Source organism: Myotis yumanensis, unplaced genomic scaffold (genome assembly GCF_028538775.1).
Source record: "Myotis yumanensis isolate MYYU_CA2020_CCGP unplaced genomic scaffold, mMyoYum1.0.hap1 SCAF_2, whole genome shotgun sequence".
Classification (NCBI taxonomy): domain Eukaryota; kingdom Metazoa; phylum Chordata; class Mammalia; order Chiroptera; family Vespertilionidae; genus Myotis; species Myotis yumanensis.
In genome coordinates, this window is record NW_027223753.1 from 67016326 (window position 1) to 67034794 (window position 18469).

At 36.6% G+C, this 18469-nt stretch overlaps 1 protein-coding gene across 1 annotated transcript in view; it reads right to left on the bottom strand.

Annotated features, from left to right (window-relative positions):
- Positions 1-331: 331 nt before the first annotated feature.
- KYAT3 (kynurenine aminotransferase 3) overlaps positions 332-18469 on the bottom strand; it is a 67672-nt gene continuing 49534 nt past the window's right edge. Inside the window, exons 9-14 of the mRNA XM_070403402.1 lie at positions 18173-18249; positions 16851-16940; positions 12744-12930; positions 8014-8090; positions 7668-7754; positions 332-723 (exon numbers count right to left, since the gene is read on the bottom strand). Of these exons, the coding sequence (XP_070259503.1) occupies positions 661-723; positions 7668-7754; positions 8014-8090; positions 12744-12930; positions 16851-16940; positions 18173-18249 (581 nt within the window). The 3' untranslated portion in view covers positions 332-660. The remainder of the gene's footprint in view (positions 724-7667; positions 7755-8013; positions 8091-12743; positions 12931-16850; positions 16941-18172; positions 18250-18469) is intronic.

An 18469-nucleotide genomic window follows, 5' to 3' on the forward strand; every position in this document is an offset into this window, starting at 1 on the left:
GGGTGGCTGAAGTGGAGGTGAACATCACCAGAGATGAGAAGGTCAAAGTACCAAAAGCCTAGCTAATCCATGTGGACCTTGAAGCCATCTCAGATTATGGCAGTACTTGGGATAGAGGCAAAACTGTGAGCACAGTTCAAAGTCAGTGAAGGGGAAAGAACTACCGGTGGGTAGATCAAGCAAAAGTATGAAGTCGAGGAGGTGTAACTGGTTAAGGGTTTTTACAAGGTGGTGAAGAAGTAAAATTGGCTAACAAGGGTTGAATGTTTGTTTGCTAGGCTCTACATACTTCAGTTTATTTCATCTTCACACACAACTCATAAACTTCATATAACGTAGGTGCTATTTTTATTCCCCTTTGATCAGAAACTGAAGCACACAGAGGTTAAGCATAAACCCGCATCTCACATTTCTTACCCACAATGCTATCTATAGTGACTCTCATAAAAGGCTAGTGGAAGGTGTTTTAATACATTTCAATTAAAAAAAAATCAGATCTCCTGAATATTGTTAGGGATTAACCTGCTTGGATAAAACAATTGAAATATTTCTTTAAATTTTATTTGTATTGAAATATTTGTTTTTGCAATATCCAGTGAGTGGCAGTACTAATAACAATTCTAGGTCATCTAATAGAAATAGTTAAGCAGTTTGCAGTTATCAAGACTTCTGTCTACTCCATGCCTTGATGATTTCTTCAGCAGCATCTAGTGTACTGTCTTTCTGTAAATAAATAAAATAGTTGTCATTACATATAAAAATAAATTCAAGATGAAGTGAATATTTAAATATGAAAAATGTACCAAAGTTATTAATATATTTTTTTAAATTTTTATTGATTTCAGAGAGGGAAGGAGAGGAAGAGAGAGATAGAAACATCAATGATGAGAGAGAATTATTGATCGGCTGCGTCCTGCACCCCCTAAAGGGGATCGAGCCCGCAGTCTGAGGGCCAATGCTCTATCCATTGAGCCAAACCAGCTAGGGCCCAAAGTCAGTTTATCAGGAAGAGTTATGCAGCGATTTGGGAACCAAGTGCTCCTCAACTCCTGGTAACTTGAACGGGTCCAGTTGAGCTCCAGCCTGTCCATAGCCTCCACAGCAACGACAGAGCCCCAGAGCATTCATTAGGGAACACACCTTCCCAGCAAATCAAGTCACTGGAAGCCTTGCCTGTTTTAAGACATAACCCCAGCAGAAGCATGAACAAAGTCTGGAAAATGATGTCCATAGTGTCTTCCCTCACTTTGGTGGCCGAAGACACAGGCCCCAAGCTCTTCAAGAAGCCCAGTAGCAAATCATAAAAACCAATTATTATAATGCTATGTCCCATCGCTCTCTGGCTGGAAAGAGGAATGAACCTCACAAGAATTCAATAGTAGAGGAACTAGAGAAGTGTGACGCCGATCACTACCTCATACTGTTTTAGTATGCTGGCTGCCGATTCCGGGCACTTCATTGCTGCTATACTGACACCAAAGAAATCTACAACTTTTTTTTTTTAGATTAAAAAAATTAAAGAAATTTTTCAATTACAGCTTACATTCAATATTATTTTTTATTAATTTCAGGTGTACAGCACAGTGGTTGGACTATCATATGTAGTTATTACAATATTATTGATTGCATTCTCTATGCTGTACTTCACATCTCCATCACTATTTTGTAACTACCAATCTGTACTTCTCAGTCCCTTCATCTTTTTCACCCAGTCCTCCAACCACACTTCCCTCTAGCAACCATCAGTCTATTCTCAGTATCTATGAATCTGTTTCTGCTTTGTTCATTTAATAGAAATAGTAATCACTTCTTTATCTTTATTTATTTTTTTAAAATATATTTTATTGTTTTTTTTGCAGAGAGGAAGGGAGAGGGACAGAGAGTTAGAAACATCGATGAAAGAGAAACATCGATCAGCTGCCTCCTGCACACTCCCTGCTGGGGATGTGCCTGCAACCAAGGTACATGCCCTTGACCAGAATCGAACTTGGGACCCTTGAGTCCACAGGCCAACGCTCTATCCAATGAGCCAAAACGGTTAGGGCCACTTTATCTTTAAAGTCCATTCTGTGACAACTTTTCCTGAGATAAGGTATTCCTTTTCAATTTTAGATTGCTTGCTTTTTGCAATGGAAAGTATTCTCAAAATAAAGCTATAAAATTCTTTTTATTGTTCTTCAGCTTCCACAAATAAGTGAAATCATATAGTATTTATTTGTCTTTCTCTGACTGACTTATTTCACTTAGCATAATACCCTCTAGGTTCATTCTAGTATGGATATCTGATCTCAGTAAAGAGAATTTTCAAAATACAAATGCAAAGGCAGACCTCCAAAAGAAAAAACAATCAAATTAATATACAAATACAGAAATAAGACAAAGAGTGCACATTACACTCCCACTCTCAATCTATCTATGAAAGTGTCTTACGGAACCTTTTAGTTGTTTTGGTTGTTCCTAAGCTAATACATAAAATTTCATTACTGCTTTAATTTTCATTTCTCTTACTAAGAGTAAGGTGGTACATTCTTTCATATACTTGACAGCTACTAAGGATTTTACCCATAATCATTGTAAAGTGCTGCTTTTTTGGCTTATTCTGCCCTAAATGCAATCTGTTTATTTATTATTATTATTATTATTATTATTATTATTATTTTTAAATATATTTTATTGATTTTTTACAGAGAGGAAGGGAGAGAGATAGTTAGAAACATCAATGAGAGAGAAACATTGATCAGCTGCCTCCTGCACATCTCCCACTGGGGATGTGCCCGCAACCCAGGCACATGCCCTTGACCGGAATCGAACCCGGGACCCTTCAGTCCGCAGGCCGACGCTCCATCCACCGAGCCAAACCTGTTTCGGCTGTTTATTTATTATTAATTAATAAACTTATTTATTTATTGGATTTCCATTTTCTTTTTAAATTTTTTAAATTAATTAATATATTTTTATTTCCATTTTCTTGGCATGTTTTGCCATCCTTTCATTTTTAGTTTTTCTAAGAGGTTGACTTTCCCTAGGGACTTCTCTGTATTGCTCCACTATCTTCCAACATAGAATGTTGATGTAAAGGAGGTGAGTCCACACTGATCCTCATATCCTGCCCCCATGCAGGCCTGCTTTTTGTCTAGATGTCAAAGAATCACTTCTTTATCTTTAAAGTGCAATATATTAAACAAGGTATAGCTCAGTGTTAATAATTCTGTGACAACTTTTCCTGAGATAAGGTATTCCTTTTCAATTTTAGATTGTTTGCTTTTTTAAATGGAAAGTATTCTCAAAATAAAGCTATAAAATACTTTCCTGATTCCATTTGTTCTGCTCTCCCCCCCCCCCCCAGTGACTAGATATTTTATTTGTCTATAATTTTTCTAATATTTTAAAATTCTTTGTTCTTTTCCACTTCTTTTTGCTCAGTCTTCTCAATCCTTAATGTACTTACAGAAGTATAGTGTTTTCTGTGCTGTTTGTATTACCAGTACAATTACCAATAGCTTTATTTTTTTCCTTTAAATTTCTTATTTGGCTCTGACAGCTACCATTTCATTTTCTTATATTATCTTACTCTATCTTCCCTGAACTTAGTCTCTGCTTTCATCTTATTTTATAGGGTTTGAATTTGAAATACTACAATTTTTATTTGCTGTATGGAAACATTTTTTCTGTGAATATTTTGTCTGACACTTGTTTTTAACTTGTATCTTTCTCTTTTTTCCCTTTATAGTATCTTTTTATAGCTTCATAGCTGGCTCCTTTTTTTTTTTTTTTTTTTTTGTGCTCACTTTTGATTAAGTTCTGTTTGTACGTTCCCACTGCCATTACACCTACTGGTCCTAGTGTTCTGGGTAATGAGCTTGCTGCCTGCAGGCTTTGTCTGGGTTGGAAGATGTTTTTGCAGATTTGGAGAAGGGAGGAGCCAGGACAGCACTAGGAGACAGCAGAAATTCTTCCAGACTCACAGTAAATTTTAATATGATTGATGTAGAGTTCTTTTAGATTTTACTTCCTAACTAATTGGCTACCTCCAATTTAATAAATCTCCTCCACAATGTCTCAGCACACTTTTGCAAAGTGAACAGGGTGAATGAGTAAATCTATAGCCCAATCAGAATCTTTTCTTTACCCTGCCTCACACAGGTTCCAGATGACATGACTATGTTTCTGCCCTGCCTCTTCCCTGAGGCCACATGGGTCTGGAGAAGTCTCACTGCCAGTGCACTTACTGTGCCTATTGTTCTGAATAATGAGTATGCTACCTGATGGGCTCTGTCTGCAACTTGAAGATGTAGAAGCAGGAGCCTTTCTAGGTGTCTTCTCTGTACCATTATCTTCACTGTTCTTGGCAACTCTTTATCATTTACTGGGGAATTTGTTTTGCATTCTATTAGTTGTTATTTTTTAATTCTCACAAGAGGAGAGAGAGAGAGAGAGAGAGAGAGAGAGAGAGGGAGAGAAAGAAAGAAATACTGAAGAGAGAAACATTGATTGGTTGCCTTCCATACACTCTCAGACTGGGGATCAAAACCTCAACGCAGGTATGTGCCCTGCCTGGGAATCAAACTGGCAATCTTTCAGTGTATGGGATATGACGCTCTACCAACTGAGCCACTCCATCCAGGATCCTAGTTGTTATTTTATTTTTAAAACTGGAAGTCTAATGTTATTTTTTCCCTCTGTTAGTCTATTCAAATGATATACATCTAGAGCAGTGGTCCCCAATCTGGGGCACATGCCCCACAGGGGGACAATTTGATTATTAAGGGGGACAATTCGAGAATGAGTTATTAACAGTGATTTTTTTGCATTTCTTATGGTTCTAGGGGCCTCATATATAGTATATAAATATATATTGTGACATATTTATACATTTCAGTTCTTTACTATATGTTTTGAAACTTTATTTGCTATTGGCCAATAGTTAATGGCCTTTTAGGCTTTCTCCAAGTGAAGTTTATTTTTTGAATAATAAGAATTATATGTCACAGGGGGGCATCAGAATTTTAGAGATGCTTAGGTGGGGCATGGCCAAAAATAGGTTGGGAACCAGTGCTCTAGGGATTTCTAGATCCACTGTAAGATGAGAGTATTAATGGCCTTGCTCTTCACCACACTTTAGTCAATTAAATTTGATATTGTTAGGTTGTTAACATTCATATTCTACTATGGGGAGTCTTCCATAGTCTATAGGTTGCCTCTAAAAGTTGAAAACAATGTTTATCTCAATCTGACTCAGTTTACAGATGAATGTGTTGGTGTAGAGAGTACCTTAATACCAGAATGACTGTTTTCAGTAGCAATCACATCTTAAAAACAGCAATAATACATTCTGATTTTTTTTTACAGATCTGATGATAAATTCTTTCAGCTTTCATTTATCAGTGATGTATATATAATTTTCAGTTTTAATGGACATTTTCCTAGATATAGAATTCTGGGCTGATCTATTTTTTTATGTCAGCATTTTGAAGATGTTATTTCATTATAACCTGGTCTTCATTGTTTCTAATAAGTAGTTAGCTAACACTCATATCTGCTCCTGAGCCTGTGAATTTAGTTTTTCTCTGGATGCTTTCAAAATCTTATCATTACTTTTGGTTTTTAGCAGTTTGATCATGGTGTGTCTAGGCATAGGGTTGTTGTCTTTTTGTTATATCCTGTGTGGTTCACTGAACTTTTAGATCTATAGGTTGCTTTACACCAAATCTGGAAACATTTCTGCCATTATTTCTTAAAAGATTTTTTCTGTTACATTTTCTCTTCTTTTTTTGGTACTCCAATTACATGTAAATTGTCACTTGATATTGCATCACAAATGTGAGGCTCTATTCATTTTTCAAAAGTAATTTTCTTCTCTGTTCTTCAGATTGAATAATTTGTATCGATCTGTATTCAAGTGGACCCTTTTTTTCCTGTCATCCTCAATGTTTTATGTTTAATGCCATATACATTTTATTATCAAACTAGAGGCCCGGTGCACAAAAATTTGTGCACTTGGGGGTAGGGAGCCCTCAACCCAGCCTGTGCCCTCTCGCAGTCTGGGACCCCTCGGGGGTGACCACTTGCTGGCTTAGGCCTGCTCCCCAGGGAATTGGGCCTAAGATGGCAATCAGACATCCCTCTGGCAGCCCGGCAGCCCTCGGGGCATGTCCATTTGCCAACGGGGAGCAGACCTAAGCTGTAGTCAGACATCCTTAGTGCTGCTGAGGAGGCAGGAGAGGCTCCCACCATCACTGCTATACTGGCAGCCATAAGCCTGGCTTGTGGCTGAGCAGAGCTCCCCCCTGTGAGAGTGCACTGACCATCAGAGGGCAGCTCCTGCATGGAGCGTCTGCCCCCTGGTGGTCAGTGTGTGTCATAGTGACCAGTCATTCCTAGTCTTTCTGCTGTTAGGGTCAATTTGCATATTACCCTTTTACTATATAGGATAGAGGCCTGGTGCACGGGTGGGGGCCGGCTGGTTTGCCCTGAAGGGTGATCCAGATCAGGGTGGGGGTCTCCACTGGGGTGCCTGGCCAGCCTGGGTGAGGGGCTGAGGGCCGTTTTCAGGCTGGCGGGCGACTGAAGCTCCCAGCCTCTTTTTTTTTTTATTCTGGGATTTATTTACCTTCTATAGCTGTCACTGGAGCTGAGAGTTGGCTCCAGCTCTGAGGCCCAGCTTCAGTTCTGAGGCCGTGGTTGGCTGAAAGCAGGTATCTGGGGTTTGTTTGGCTTCTATAATTGAAACAATGTTGCTGTCCTGCTCGCTCCAGCTCTGAGGCCCGGCTCCAGCTCTGAGGCCGTTGCCGGCTGAAAGCAGGTATCTGGGTTTGTTTAGCTTCTATAATTGAAACATTGTTGCTTCTGGAGCTCAGAGCCAGGCCGCGGCAGGAGGGGAACCTTGGCTTCCTCCATCACTGGAGCAAGCAAGCCTCCTGCTCACTTCAGCTGTGTGGCTGCCGGCCACCATCTTTGTTGGTAGTTAATTTGCATATCCTGCTGATTAGCCAATGGGAAGCGTGTCGGAGGTACGGTTAATTACCATGTTTGTCTATTATTAGATAGGACTAGAGGCCCGTTGCAGGAAGATTCCTGCAAGAATAGGGCTTCCTGTGGCTGGAGTGAAGCAGAGAAGGGACTGCCATCTTTGTTGGGTTAATTTGCATACTCACTCTGATTGGCTAGTGAGCATAGCAGAGGATGGTCAATTTGCATGTTTCTCTTTTATTAGTGTAGATATCACCCTTTAGGTCTTGAATTTCCACTTAATTATTTTAATCTGTCCACTCATTATGACCATATTTTCCTTTACATACTTATAAAATCTGCTTACTTATAATATTTGCTTTAAAGTCCTTGTCTGCTAATTTCTCCATCTGATCACCTTGAGATATGTTTCTACTGGCTGCTTTATTTCCTTTATTTAAGAGTCATCATTTTTTGTGTCTTCACATGTCTAGTAATTTTTTATTACATGCTAGCCATTGTAATGTTATATGGTAAGATGTCTGATTATGTTTAAACTCAACACTTATTCTGGTACACAGTTAATTTCATGGCAGCTAGATAAAATTTAAAAATTGCTTTATAAGCACATCATGTCTAGAAAGAGGAAAAAAATGGTGATCTATACATAAAAAGGAAAGACATTATAAGTGTGTTTTATAGTAGAACAGAAAACTTACTTTAATAAAGCAAAATCGCACAAACTTCTCAAACTGTAACTTGGTCTCTTTGTTACAGAATGCTGAAACTGGGATGGCTGAGAGTTTCTAAAAAATAAATTGGAAGGTAAAATAAGAAAACTACTTACATTTCACATATTAACCCTAAACATTAGGAAAAATTGATACTTGTAAGTATTCACAACAATTTCAGAAAAAAAAAAGATTAAAAAATCCTCCAAATAGGCACTGGTAGACTATCATGTAACAAAATTATAGTTAACATTGTTCAAAGCATGTCAGCAGGTTTCCTTTATAAATTAACTATAAAATACAACACAATATTGCAAAGGCCAATAACTTTTACCTTATTTTTAGTCATCCATTTCACAAATTTATAGTCATAAGGTTCATTGCTATTCTTCATATCAGAGAGGTCTGCATCTAAAACAATGAAAATTAGATAATCTATGTATTACATCTGAGGCAATATGTATTTAATTTAAGTCTGTTAAATTCAAATTTTTCTTATGAGATATTCACAAAATCTGCTGAAGTCTCATACTGCACATGGTGTGGTGGAAAGCGAGATGTCACAGATTAGCTTTACCGATACTTTAAGGCAGTACTCAAATATGCATCTGATTGATCATATTTGTGCACACACCCCTTAGCCCTGGAAGAGAGTAGGAAGGGAAAGGAAAGAAGTGTTGTTTTTCCACCTAGAAATAATATAAGGGTCTGTGATCATTATTAAGGAAATGGCATCTAAATTTATAGAGTATTCATCATAACACTTATACTTCCAAGAAGTCATCAGCAAAGGTAAAGCGCCTGTACTGCAATCTATCATTATCCCCAAACCCTAGGTTAGTGTCTAGCATATAAGCAATAAGAAGCGTATTTACTGAATGAGTAGACTAATATTACTCATTATTTGTAAAGGGAAAGTATCTGTGTAGATCTTCCAAGTGATATCCTTTATTGTTTATCTCTTTCTTCCACACATTATGCTTTTTAAAAAAAATGTTAAATTAGGGAAAAATATGTATTCCTATTCTTATCTCTTGCGCCAATCTTGCTTCAAGGTCTGGGCTAGATATTTCTCTGGCATTCAGCTTCAGCAATTCATATTTCATATTGTTTCAATTTCATTGATTTGTACTCTTAGGTCATTTTGAATGGCAGAAAGCTATTTTGATGATTATTGTAATCATTGAAATTTTACAATTTATTGTTCAAAACAGATTGAGACAGTTTCCTCCCCCCCCCCCCCCCCCACACACACACTGAATACTACCAGGTCTCTTTACTTCATGGTATAAAAACCTTGACACTGAAGAAAGTTTCACCTATATTTTTTTAAAAGATCTTAATATGTTTTTACTTAATGATTTTTATTTCTAATCTCCCCTGTGCTTTCAAGAACATAACAACCCCATATAATAATGCTAATAATATACTACCACATATTGAGCATTTACTATTTGCTAATAAGCATGTTAGATAATTCTCTCACTTATTTGTCTTACAATTCTAAGAGGTAGCTATAATCTTCACTTTATAGATAAGGAAATTAAATTACTATTTCAAGTATTTCACATTATATATATGTATATGTAGTTAATTCATGTTTGGCTCTAACAAAAATGATCACTTTGAAAAGTTAGAGTCTAACTGTAAATTATGTGAAAAGTCCATGTGACAAGTACACAATAGTAGTGTATTCAAAGGTGACCCAGAGAAAGGAGTGATTGATTACCGATAGCAATAGAAGGAAGTAAAGGAGGATATTAACTAACTGCAATTGATACTAGCTGTACTACTTATTCTAGTAAAGCTTAGAAAAGAGGAATTCATTGCTGTGGTGCTTAAAAGGAAAGAAGGCAATAAATATAATTCTAAATATTTGATAGTTATAAGAAAGCTAAAATCTACTTCTTTTGAATACTTGTCAGAATTCCTCAAATAAACTAAAACTATTTACTAAAGGTACAAGTTTGAACCATATTATAAAAGCATTTGGGTATTTAAGTAACCTATGAAAATCAAAATTGGTTTTTGTATTCCCACTATCTCTTGCATAATTTTGGACCATACTATCCCAGTAAAACAACTGTAATAATCTTCTATTTGTCGTCTTATCTTCTAATCAAATGTTTTCATTTTTAGTTCTAGGATGAAGGTCACTGGTCTAGAGAGCTGCTTAGTATGGCAGAAAAAAAAAATTCCCTGGTGAGGGCATGGATCTCTGGGTTCAGAGCCCAGCTCTGCTACTTATTAGTTGATTAACTTCAGTAAATTTCTTGATTCTCTATTTCATCTTTCTCACCTATCAATGAGGATGTAATAGCACCGATCTCATTGGACTTTAGTGAGAATATGACATTTGTAAAGTTCTCAGGATAATACCTGCTATATCGTAAATGCTCAAAAATATTAACCTGTTAGCCACTGCTATGAATTTTAAAGGGAAGTCATTACTATGTTCATGTACTTTATGGTTTATTTTTATTTTCAAGCTACCATCAAATGAGTGTTGTTGTTTGCTTTAGTCTTTAGTATATGGTGGGACTACCTCTAGCACGTGGAAGAATTTTTACATTCAAATTAATCTGAGCAAAGATGAATGAGTAAAATAAAAGGAACTTGCCTTCATATATAGAAGAGTCTTAGAGACATTACATTTTCCCCCACAGGTGAAGAAGGACAATGAAAAAGAAAGTTTTCTTTTTTCCATCATTACAAAAAATTTTCTAACCAAAATCCTTTCTATTCTTATTACAACCACACTAGTTCAAGATCTAAGACTTAAACTAGTATTTTATGCAGGACTGATTGTCTAAAGTTAGAATGGGAAACTGTTTAAGAGCTTAATGCAATAATCCAAGCGAAAGTTTGCATCATTGTCCTTTTGATGTTAATGTCACAATGTGATAAATTCTTTTTAGGATTTACTATCTCAAAAAGTATGGTTTCAGGAAAGAATTATTTTCATCTAAAAAGTTGTTGGGCTGCCCTGACCAGTTTGGCTCAGTGGTTAGAGCGTTGGCCTGTGGACTGAAGAGTCCCAGGTTCAATTCCGGTCAAGGGCATGTACCTTGGTTGCAGGCACATCCCCAGTAGGGGGTGTGCAGGAGGCAGCTGATCGATGTTTCTCTCTCATGGATGTTTCTAACTCTCTATCTCTCTCTCTCTTCCTCTCTGTAAAAAATCAATAAAATACATTTTTAAAAAAAGTTGTTGGGCTTCTTTTTATTCAACAATTAGGTAACTAATTCCATTTGCTGCTACAAAGTTTGGTCTTGAGTTAATAATGCTAATTACAATCCTAAATAAACCTAGGTGACTGAAATATTTACTTCTTCCCCCTCCTATGTACCAATGATTTTATTTTATAAGTAAACACATACATTATTGTATGAAAGACTTTTTCTTTAAAAAGGTGATTTCCTTTTTTTCAGATTTAGACCTTAATTTGGATTTGAGTAAGTACAAGCCACAGTGCTCTGCTCATGTAAAGGGCTTAATATAAATGGGTCAAGTGAATTTGTTGCTTGGTTTAAGGCAAAACCAGCAATGCTAGCATAAATGTAAAAGTACATTCCTTCTAGAATCCAAATGCTCCAAGTATTGAAATACATGTCTGAGTATATCCAACATCTTACAACGCCTTTTAGGAACCAGGCACTAGAATTATGCCTATGTGCACTGTGAGTGGCCAGAGGAAGTTACAACAGGTAGTAGTTGTTCATGAATCCCGGGTTGTTTTTACAGTTGCCAAACCCAGATCACTCAGCAATAATAATATCAACTTTTATGCCAGCCATTGGTCTTAGTGCTTTCTATGCAGAATCTTAGGAAATCTTCCTTCCCATAACCCTATGAGGAAGGAATCACTTTTATTCCCTTCTTTATGGATGAGGAAGTTGAAGCTTAGATACAGTAATAACATACTCAACTGCCATGGCCAGCACTTGGCATAGCTAGAATTCAAAGTCAGGTCTGTCTCTTAGGTTAGATAGTATATGAAATACTTTTCATCTGAGTGAGTTCAAATTCTTTTGGAGAGCAGATAAAAGTATAAGTTCTTTTAAATAAAGTAATTCATGCTGAATATTTTGTGGCTTTCCAATTTAAAGCGAAAATACAATTAATGAAAACTGTGCTATTTCTTTTTATCATTTCATGAAATGAGTTGCACATTTAGACCAAATATAAGAAAAGTGATTTCAAAACCTCAGAGTATAGGAGCTTGAGAGCCTGGCAAATTTATAAAATTTTGTATATACAAAAGGTTTTCAAGTTCAGTGGCATATAGCTTCATTGTGATAGAACCTTAAAACATTTAAAACTATTTAAAATGGTTATAATTTTTGTCTGAATAAATTATGCTTTATAAAATTTACTATTAACATTATAGTTTTTTTTGAAGAAAAATTAGTTATATATAAAATGTTATCATGCTTCTAACTTCCTATTTGTATGGCATGTCAGAATTACATATAACAGCTTCAGGTAACGCTTTTGGAAACAGAATTATTGGGAATCTAGCTGTGTGACTTCAGACAAGTTATTTAAAACTTTCTAAGTCTTCGTGTCTTTAAACATGGAGCTGAATGCTTCTTCAAAAGCATGTTTGAAAGTGCCAAGCATGTAATAGACCCTCAATTAATATTATTTTCCTTCTTTACTTCATTTCAGTATATTCTAAAGTGGCAAATAATCCTGATGGCATTGACAGTTTAGAAATCTTATTTTTCTCAAGTAAAAAGGGAAACTAAAATTTTACTCAATGGAACACAGGTTACATATATGATTTCAGTGTTTTAAGTTACACACCAGAACAAGATGACAGAAAATTCTATGTTTAAGAGAACACTTACAACAACTGGCTCCATAAGTATGTAAACACAGTCACATGAAAGGTCACGGACCTAAAAGTCCAGATGACTGTAGAAAACACTGACATTGAGAAAGTCATTTTTTCAAAGAAAAAAAGCTAAGATGGCTTTGACACCAATCTTTTCTCATAATTCTGATATAACTTCACACATAAGTTTCTATATATTTGAAATTATGAAAACCTTTACAAACCTAGCAAAGACACGTCAGCAATGATGAAGTAGCCTCCGTCAGGAACTACAGGTTTTAGGCCAACACTTTCAAGTAAATGTGCCATCCGATCTCTTTTTACTTCCAACTCTTTTGGTAAAGAATTAAAGTAACACTCTGGGTCATCCATGCGCTTCATGTCAGTCCAAAAAGCTTGAGCCAAGGCTTCCTGTATGTTAAGATTGAAAATGTGAAAAGGAAATATGGTAACGTTATTTATTACTGAGTTTAATAAATAAAGACCGAATAATAATACTATTGCAAAAAGTCATTCAGGGAATTACAGCTGAATTCCTGTGAACCTATGTTAAACTCTACAGATTAATGGAGGAATCGATTACACATAAATGATTAAATCTAATGTGAAGAACTGAGAGTAAGCGATGAAATTCCAAATTGAAAGAGATATTATGCAAAGATGACATACTTGGAAATGAAAAGACATTATGTTATTTTCTGTTGAGGTGAGCTGTAGAATGACTTGTTAGATCCAAGGCTAAAGGATGACTGGAGAAATGACGAACTAGCCAGCCTTTCCCCATTACCCTGGAGGACGGAGTGGAAATGAAAGCTGACCCACTGTGTCATTCCTCAGAGGTGTGCGAGTCCCTGTCCTAATCATGTGTATCCCCCAAAAGTGGTCTAAGGCCACAGGGGTTAGAAACAAGTTTCTGGGGCATGTGAGTGGCTTCCCTACCTTTCCTCAGGAAAGTCAGACACAGGGGTGAAAGTGGGCCCAGAGAAAAGCCAGTGCCGTTAGGCAGGTGTCTGAGAGGCAGTAGGTCAGGAACAGGTACACACATCTGACTCAGTGCATGCATTAAGAACATGGACCTATCCATGCAGGAGGGCCAAAGTGTGGTAGGCAAGTGTGAACTGGGACAACTTAGAAATATTGGTTCTCAGAGCCAACCAGGAGATCCAAGCAACTTGGGTTAGTTAAGAGATAGAAGGGCAGAGCAAAGTGGCCAAATTTTAAGGAAATTAATCACAAGACGTATCAAGAACTAAAGGATACATTCAATTACTCAGTAAATTACCTGAGTTATGTTAAAATTGGCATTGTGTCGCCGAAACCGGTTTGGCTCAGTGGATAGAGCGTCGGCCTGCGGACTGAAAGGTCCCAGGTTCGATTCCGGTCAAGGGCATGTACCTGGGTTGCGGGCACATCCCCAATAGGAGATGTGCAGGAGGCAGCTGATCGATGTTTCTCTCCCATCGATGTTTCTAACTCTCTATCTCTCTCCCTTCCTCTCTGTAAAAAATCAATAAAATATATTTAAAAAATAAATAAATAAAAAATAAAATTGGCATTGTGATGAATGCTGGGGCTAGAATGATAAACAAGATAAACATGGTCCTTGCCTTTATGAAGCTTCCAGTTAGTGTGTATTGGTGAGGGCAGGGAGAGAGATGAGACAGACACAGTTGATTACAGGGTGTGATTTGTTCTGGAAGAACTGAGAGAAGTCTAGTGTCATTGAGGATAGGTAGCAAGATAGATAACATGGCAAGAGATGATAGAGAGGCAGAGAAGGGCTAAATCACAGAGAAGACTGCATGCCAAAACAATGCAGCAGGAAAAAAAAAATAATTCCCCAGTACTAAAAAATAAAAAACTTGGTTAAATAAGGAAAGGTTGCTTCAGCCTAGAAATCTGTGGTTCTGCTAGAAACTTGGGCCAGTTTCCAAACATGTTTGTCTGAAGGCATGGGAAAAAAACAGGCCACTTCACTGAAATGGAGAATAAGATGGTTCTGAAAAAGGTGTTCTGGATTCCTAGCCGAATCTACCTTTTCCTTAGCAACTTATTCACTCCCCTATAGGAGGATGATTGCTCTAGAAAATTCAAAGCTAAGGAGACATAAACATCTCTCCTAACTAGAATTATAATGGACGCCTCTCATAACCCACTTATGATCCATTGGCGTCTACCTTCAAAATACATTCAGAACCCAAGCCCTTTTCTACCATCCCCATCTTGGTTCAGTCCACTGCTGTCTCTCTTCTCAATCACTTCAACAGTCTTCTCACTCAGCTAAGAGTCCCTCTGATAACGCAAGTTAGATCATGTCACTCGTGTGCTCTAAGCTCTTCAGTGGCTTCCTACCTCACTCAGTCTTTACAGAGACAAACATGCCCCTACTTGATCTGGCTCCCAGCGACCTCTCTGATTTATCTCCTCCTACACTTACCCTTTAATCATCCTATTTCAGCCTCTACGCTTTTCATGGATATAAACATGACAACCAAGCTGCCTGACCCCAGGGCCCTTGCACTTGTTCTTTCAGTTTAGAGGATTCTTCTTCTCTACGTAACCATGTGACTGCTTATTCTCCTTCAGTTTGTAGCTCAAATGTCCCCTTCTCAGCGAGGCTTTCAAAGATCACTTAACATCATATATTCTCCCCCTTAGCACTTTTATGTCTTCCCTCTTCACTACTTGATTTTTCTCCATGGCATCTATCAATATCTGACATATTATATTGTTAAAATTTTTATTTATTATCTGTGTCTCCTCATTAAATAGTAAGGTCCACGAGGGCAGGAATTTTTAGCTGCTGTATCTTTAATACTCAATAAATATTTGAATGGATTTATTTTCAGAGGATAAAATGTATTCAATACTATATAACAAAAGCAAATGTCAGAATTAGCCTTTATCATGGTCTTACTTTAGAGTCACTGGAAAAAAATTTGTAAAATATATATTTTTCCTTATTCATAGGCATTTATGACAGGAAGCAAAAAAGTAAGTTTACTATAGTATTTTATTCTTTGGCCTTTTAACTGCCTTCCAGAAAAATAATTTTTTTCAGTGTTCTGATTATTCCCAGAATGATGGCACGTGGATCCCTGTTTTATAAATATTTTTTAAAAATAGAAACAATAGAGAAAAAAGATATACATTAAAAATTCCTTCACCCATCCCTGTCTCTATCTATTAATTTCATCCCTACAAATAGCCACTTTTATTAGTTTTATCATGGGTCCTTCCAGAGATCCTTCACACATACAAGCAAACAGTTTCCCTTTCTTATACAAAATGTAGCATAAATATACACTGCTGGGTATCTTGCCTTTTTACTTTACATTATATTCTGGAAATTTCTCCATATCAGTAATTATAGCGCTTCCTCAATATTTCCTTTTCTTTACTTTAAATTTTTAAACAGCCATGATGTTAGATAGAATAATGGCCCCCAAAGCTGTCCATGTCTTAAAACCCAGAACCTGTACATAAAATGAACTTTGCAAATATGATGTAAGGGTTTTGAGATGGAGAGATTATTTTGGATTATCTGTGTCTAATGCAATGACAAGGATCCTTACAAGGGAAGGAAGGTGGTAGGAGGATATGTGTTGACAAAAGCAGAGGTTGGAGTGATGCGACCATGGACCAAGCATGTGAGCAGCCCCTGGAAGCTGGGAAAGACAAGGAACGGACTCTTCCTTCGAGCCTCCAGGAGGGATGCAGCAATGCCCACACTGTGTGTTCAGCCCTGTAAGATCCATTTCCACTGCTGACCTCTAGAACTATAAGTTGAAAAAAAAATTGTGTTGTTTTAAGCCACTAAGTTCGTGTTAATTTGTTACAGAGAAAGAGGACACAAATACCATCATATCATATTTAAATGTTTAGCTAGATCATGGTTTACTTAAACCAACTGCCTGTCGATGGATAATGACTATCCCTTATCTTCTGCAATAAATGGCTGTGTGCAGACAGAACTTCTTATGCGCACAGGAATAGTTATAGAGTAAATTCCCAGAAGGGAGATGCTGCTTCATCGGGCAGGCGCTTCTATAGTTCAGCTTGGTGCTGTCACTGTCCTCCAGAGGCAGAAGTACTTTGTAATCCCACCAGCAAAGAAGGAGTGTTCAAAGTTAAAGCTTGTGGTACTAAAAAACAACAAACTATTCTTAATAGCAATGACTGTGTGTCTTCTCCTAAATTCCCAAATTATACCCGAAGCCCTGCTCAAAGAGGACATGAAAAAAATAACTAAGGTCATTCAAACACACAACATTAACATAACACCTTCACTAAAAGACCATGACTCAACCCCAAGTTACCATAACACCTACCTGTAGAGGAGTTGCACAGGTATAGAGGCTGTTTTGTTGAACTGTCTGTAAATGTTTTATTAAATGATAAGGACCAATGGACCAGCCAAGCTGGAAAAGGAACAGATAAAAGTAAATTTCAAAAAGTGAATCTAATCGTCTGTATCAAATTTAATAGAGTAGATAAGCTTAATGCAATTACTAAGTATATTCAATTAAAATTGTCCACATTATAAAAGTAGCTCAGTTTTAGAATCAGTTCAACACTTCTTTTTGTGTAAAAGTTTCCAAACGGAGTCACTAAACTCTGCTCTCAGAAGGTAAATAGTACCCGCAATCATTATTATCTTTCTCTCTTCTGGTTTGCTACTTCTGATATTCTGCAGGTCTAAATCACTGTACCAAAGCTTGTTTGAACTACATATAGATTAAAGTAACTATGAATGAGGGCCTAAGAGATTCTTCCATTATTTGGTTCCGCAGGCATCTTTTTTTTGTTTTAATTAAACTTTTAATTTTGAGATAATTGTAGATTAATATGCGGTTGTAAGAAATAACATAGATTCCTTCTAATCTTGACCTAGTTTCACCCAAAGGTGACATCTTGCAAATCAGGATACTGCCATTGATATAGTCAAAACATAGAACATTTCCATCATCACAAGGATCACTCGTGTTGTCCTGTCGTGCCCATGTATACTTCCCTTCCCCTCACCAGTCCATATCTAGTCCCTGGCTTCTTAGTCATATTTAGAAGTGAGGTTTGAAGATAATCAAGTTTCAACTGGATAAATTGTTGTGCTTCAAAGTGCAGTGGCTAAGTGCATACATTTGGAAGCTAGCTTGCAAGCCCTGGCTTGAAATGATTAGCAGTGCAACCTTAGGCAAGTCCCTTAACTTCTCTGTACTTTTAGTTTTATTGTCTTTAAAATGGAGATAATAGATTATATCTACCTCATAACATGGTTATGAGAATGAAAGGAATATGTACATGTAAGCAGTAAGAATCCAGGACATAATGTAAGTGCCAAAATATTGCTATTAACATTTGTTCTCCTTTTATTTGAACAGGCAGTAATCTGAACATTCTTTGCAAAGAAAAATGTGTCATTAGTCGGTTACTTATAAAATTAAAAATTACCTATGTTTTCTTACTTATAAAGAAATGATTAGGAACCAAAGAAAACAAAGGCCAATATGAAAGCTGAATGAATAAATTATAAGCAAACAATCGGTAAGTATAAAAATGTGTAAACTAAATATATGTGCATTTAAAACACACAAAAAATCTACAAGATATAAAGTACATGCCTATTGTTAAGCAATTAAATTCCTCATCTTACCTTCCAGCCAGTTACACTGAAAGTCTTTCCAGCACTTCCTATGGTTATTGTTCTCTCCCACATACCCGGAAAAGTGGCTGAACAGAAAAAAAAAGTTAAATAATTGCTTTCCAATCAATCTATATTTGGTATAATCTAAAAATATAAATGTATCATAGTATAGTCAGTATAGTTATAGGCTCTCAATCGGCTTTTTAAAAGACAATGTAACTTTAACTCAAGCACAGTTGAAAATGTTATAATGCTTGAAAACATTATAATATCACAGAAAAATAATATGTAATAGATTGAATCATT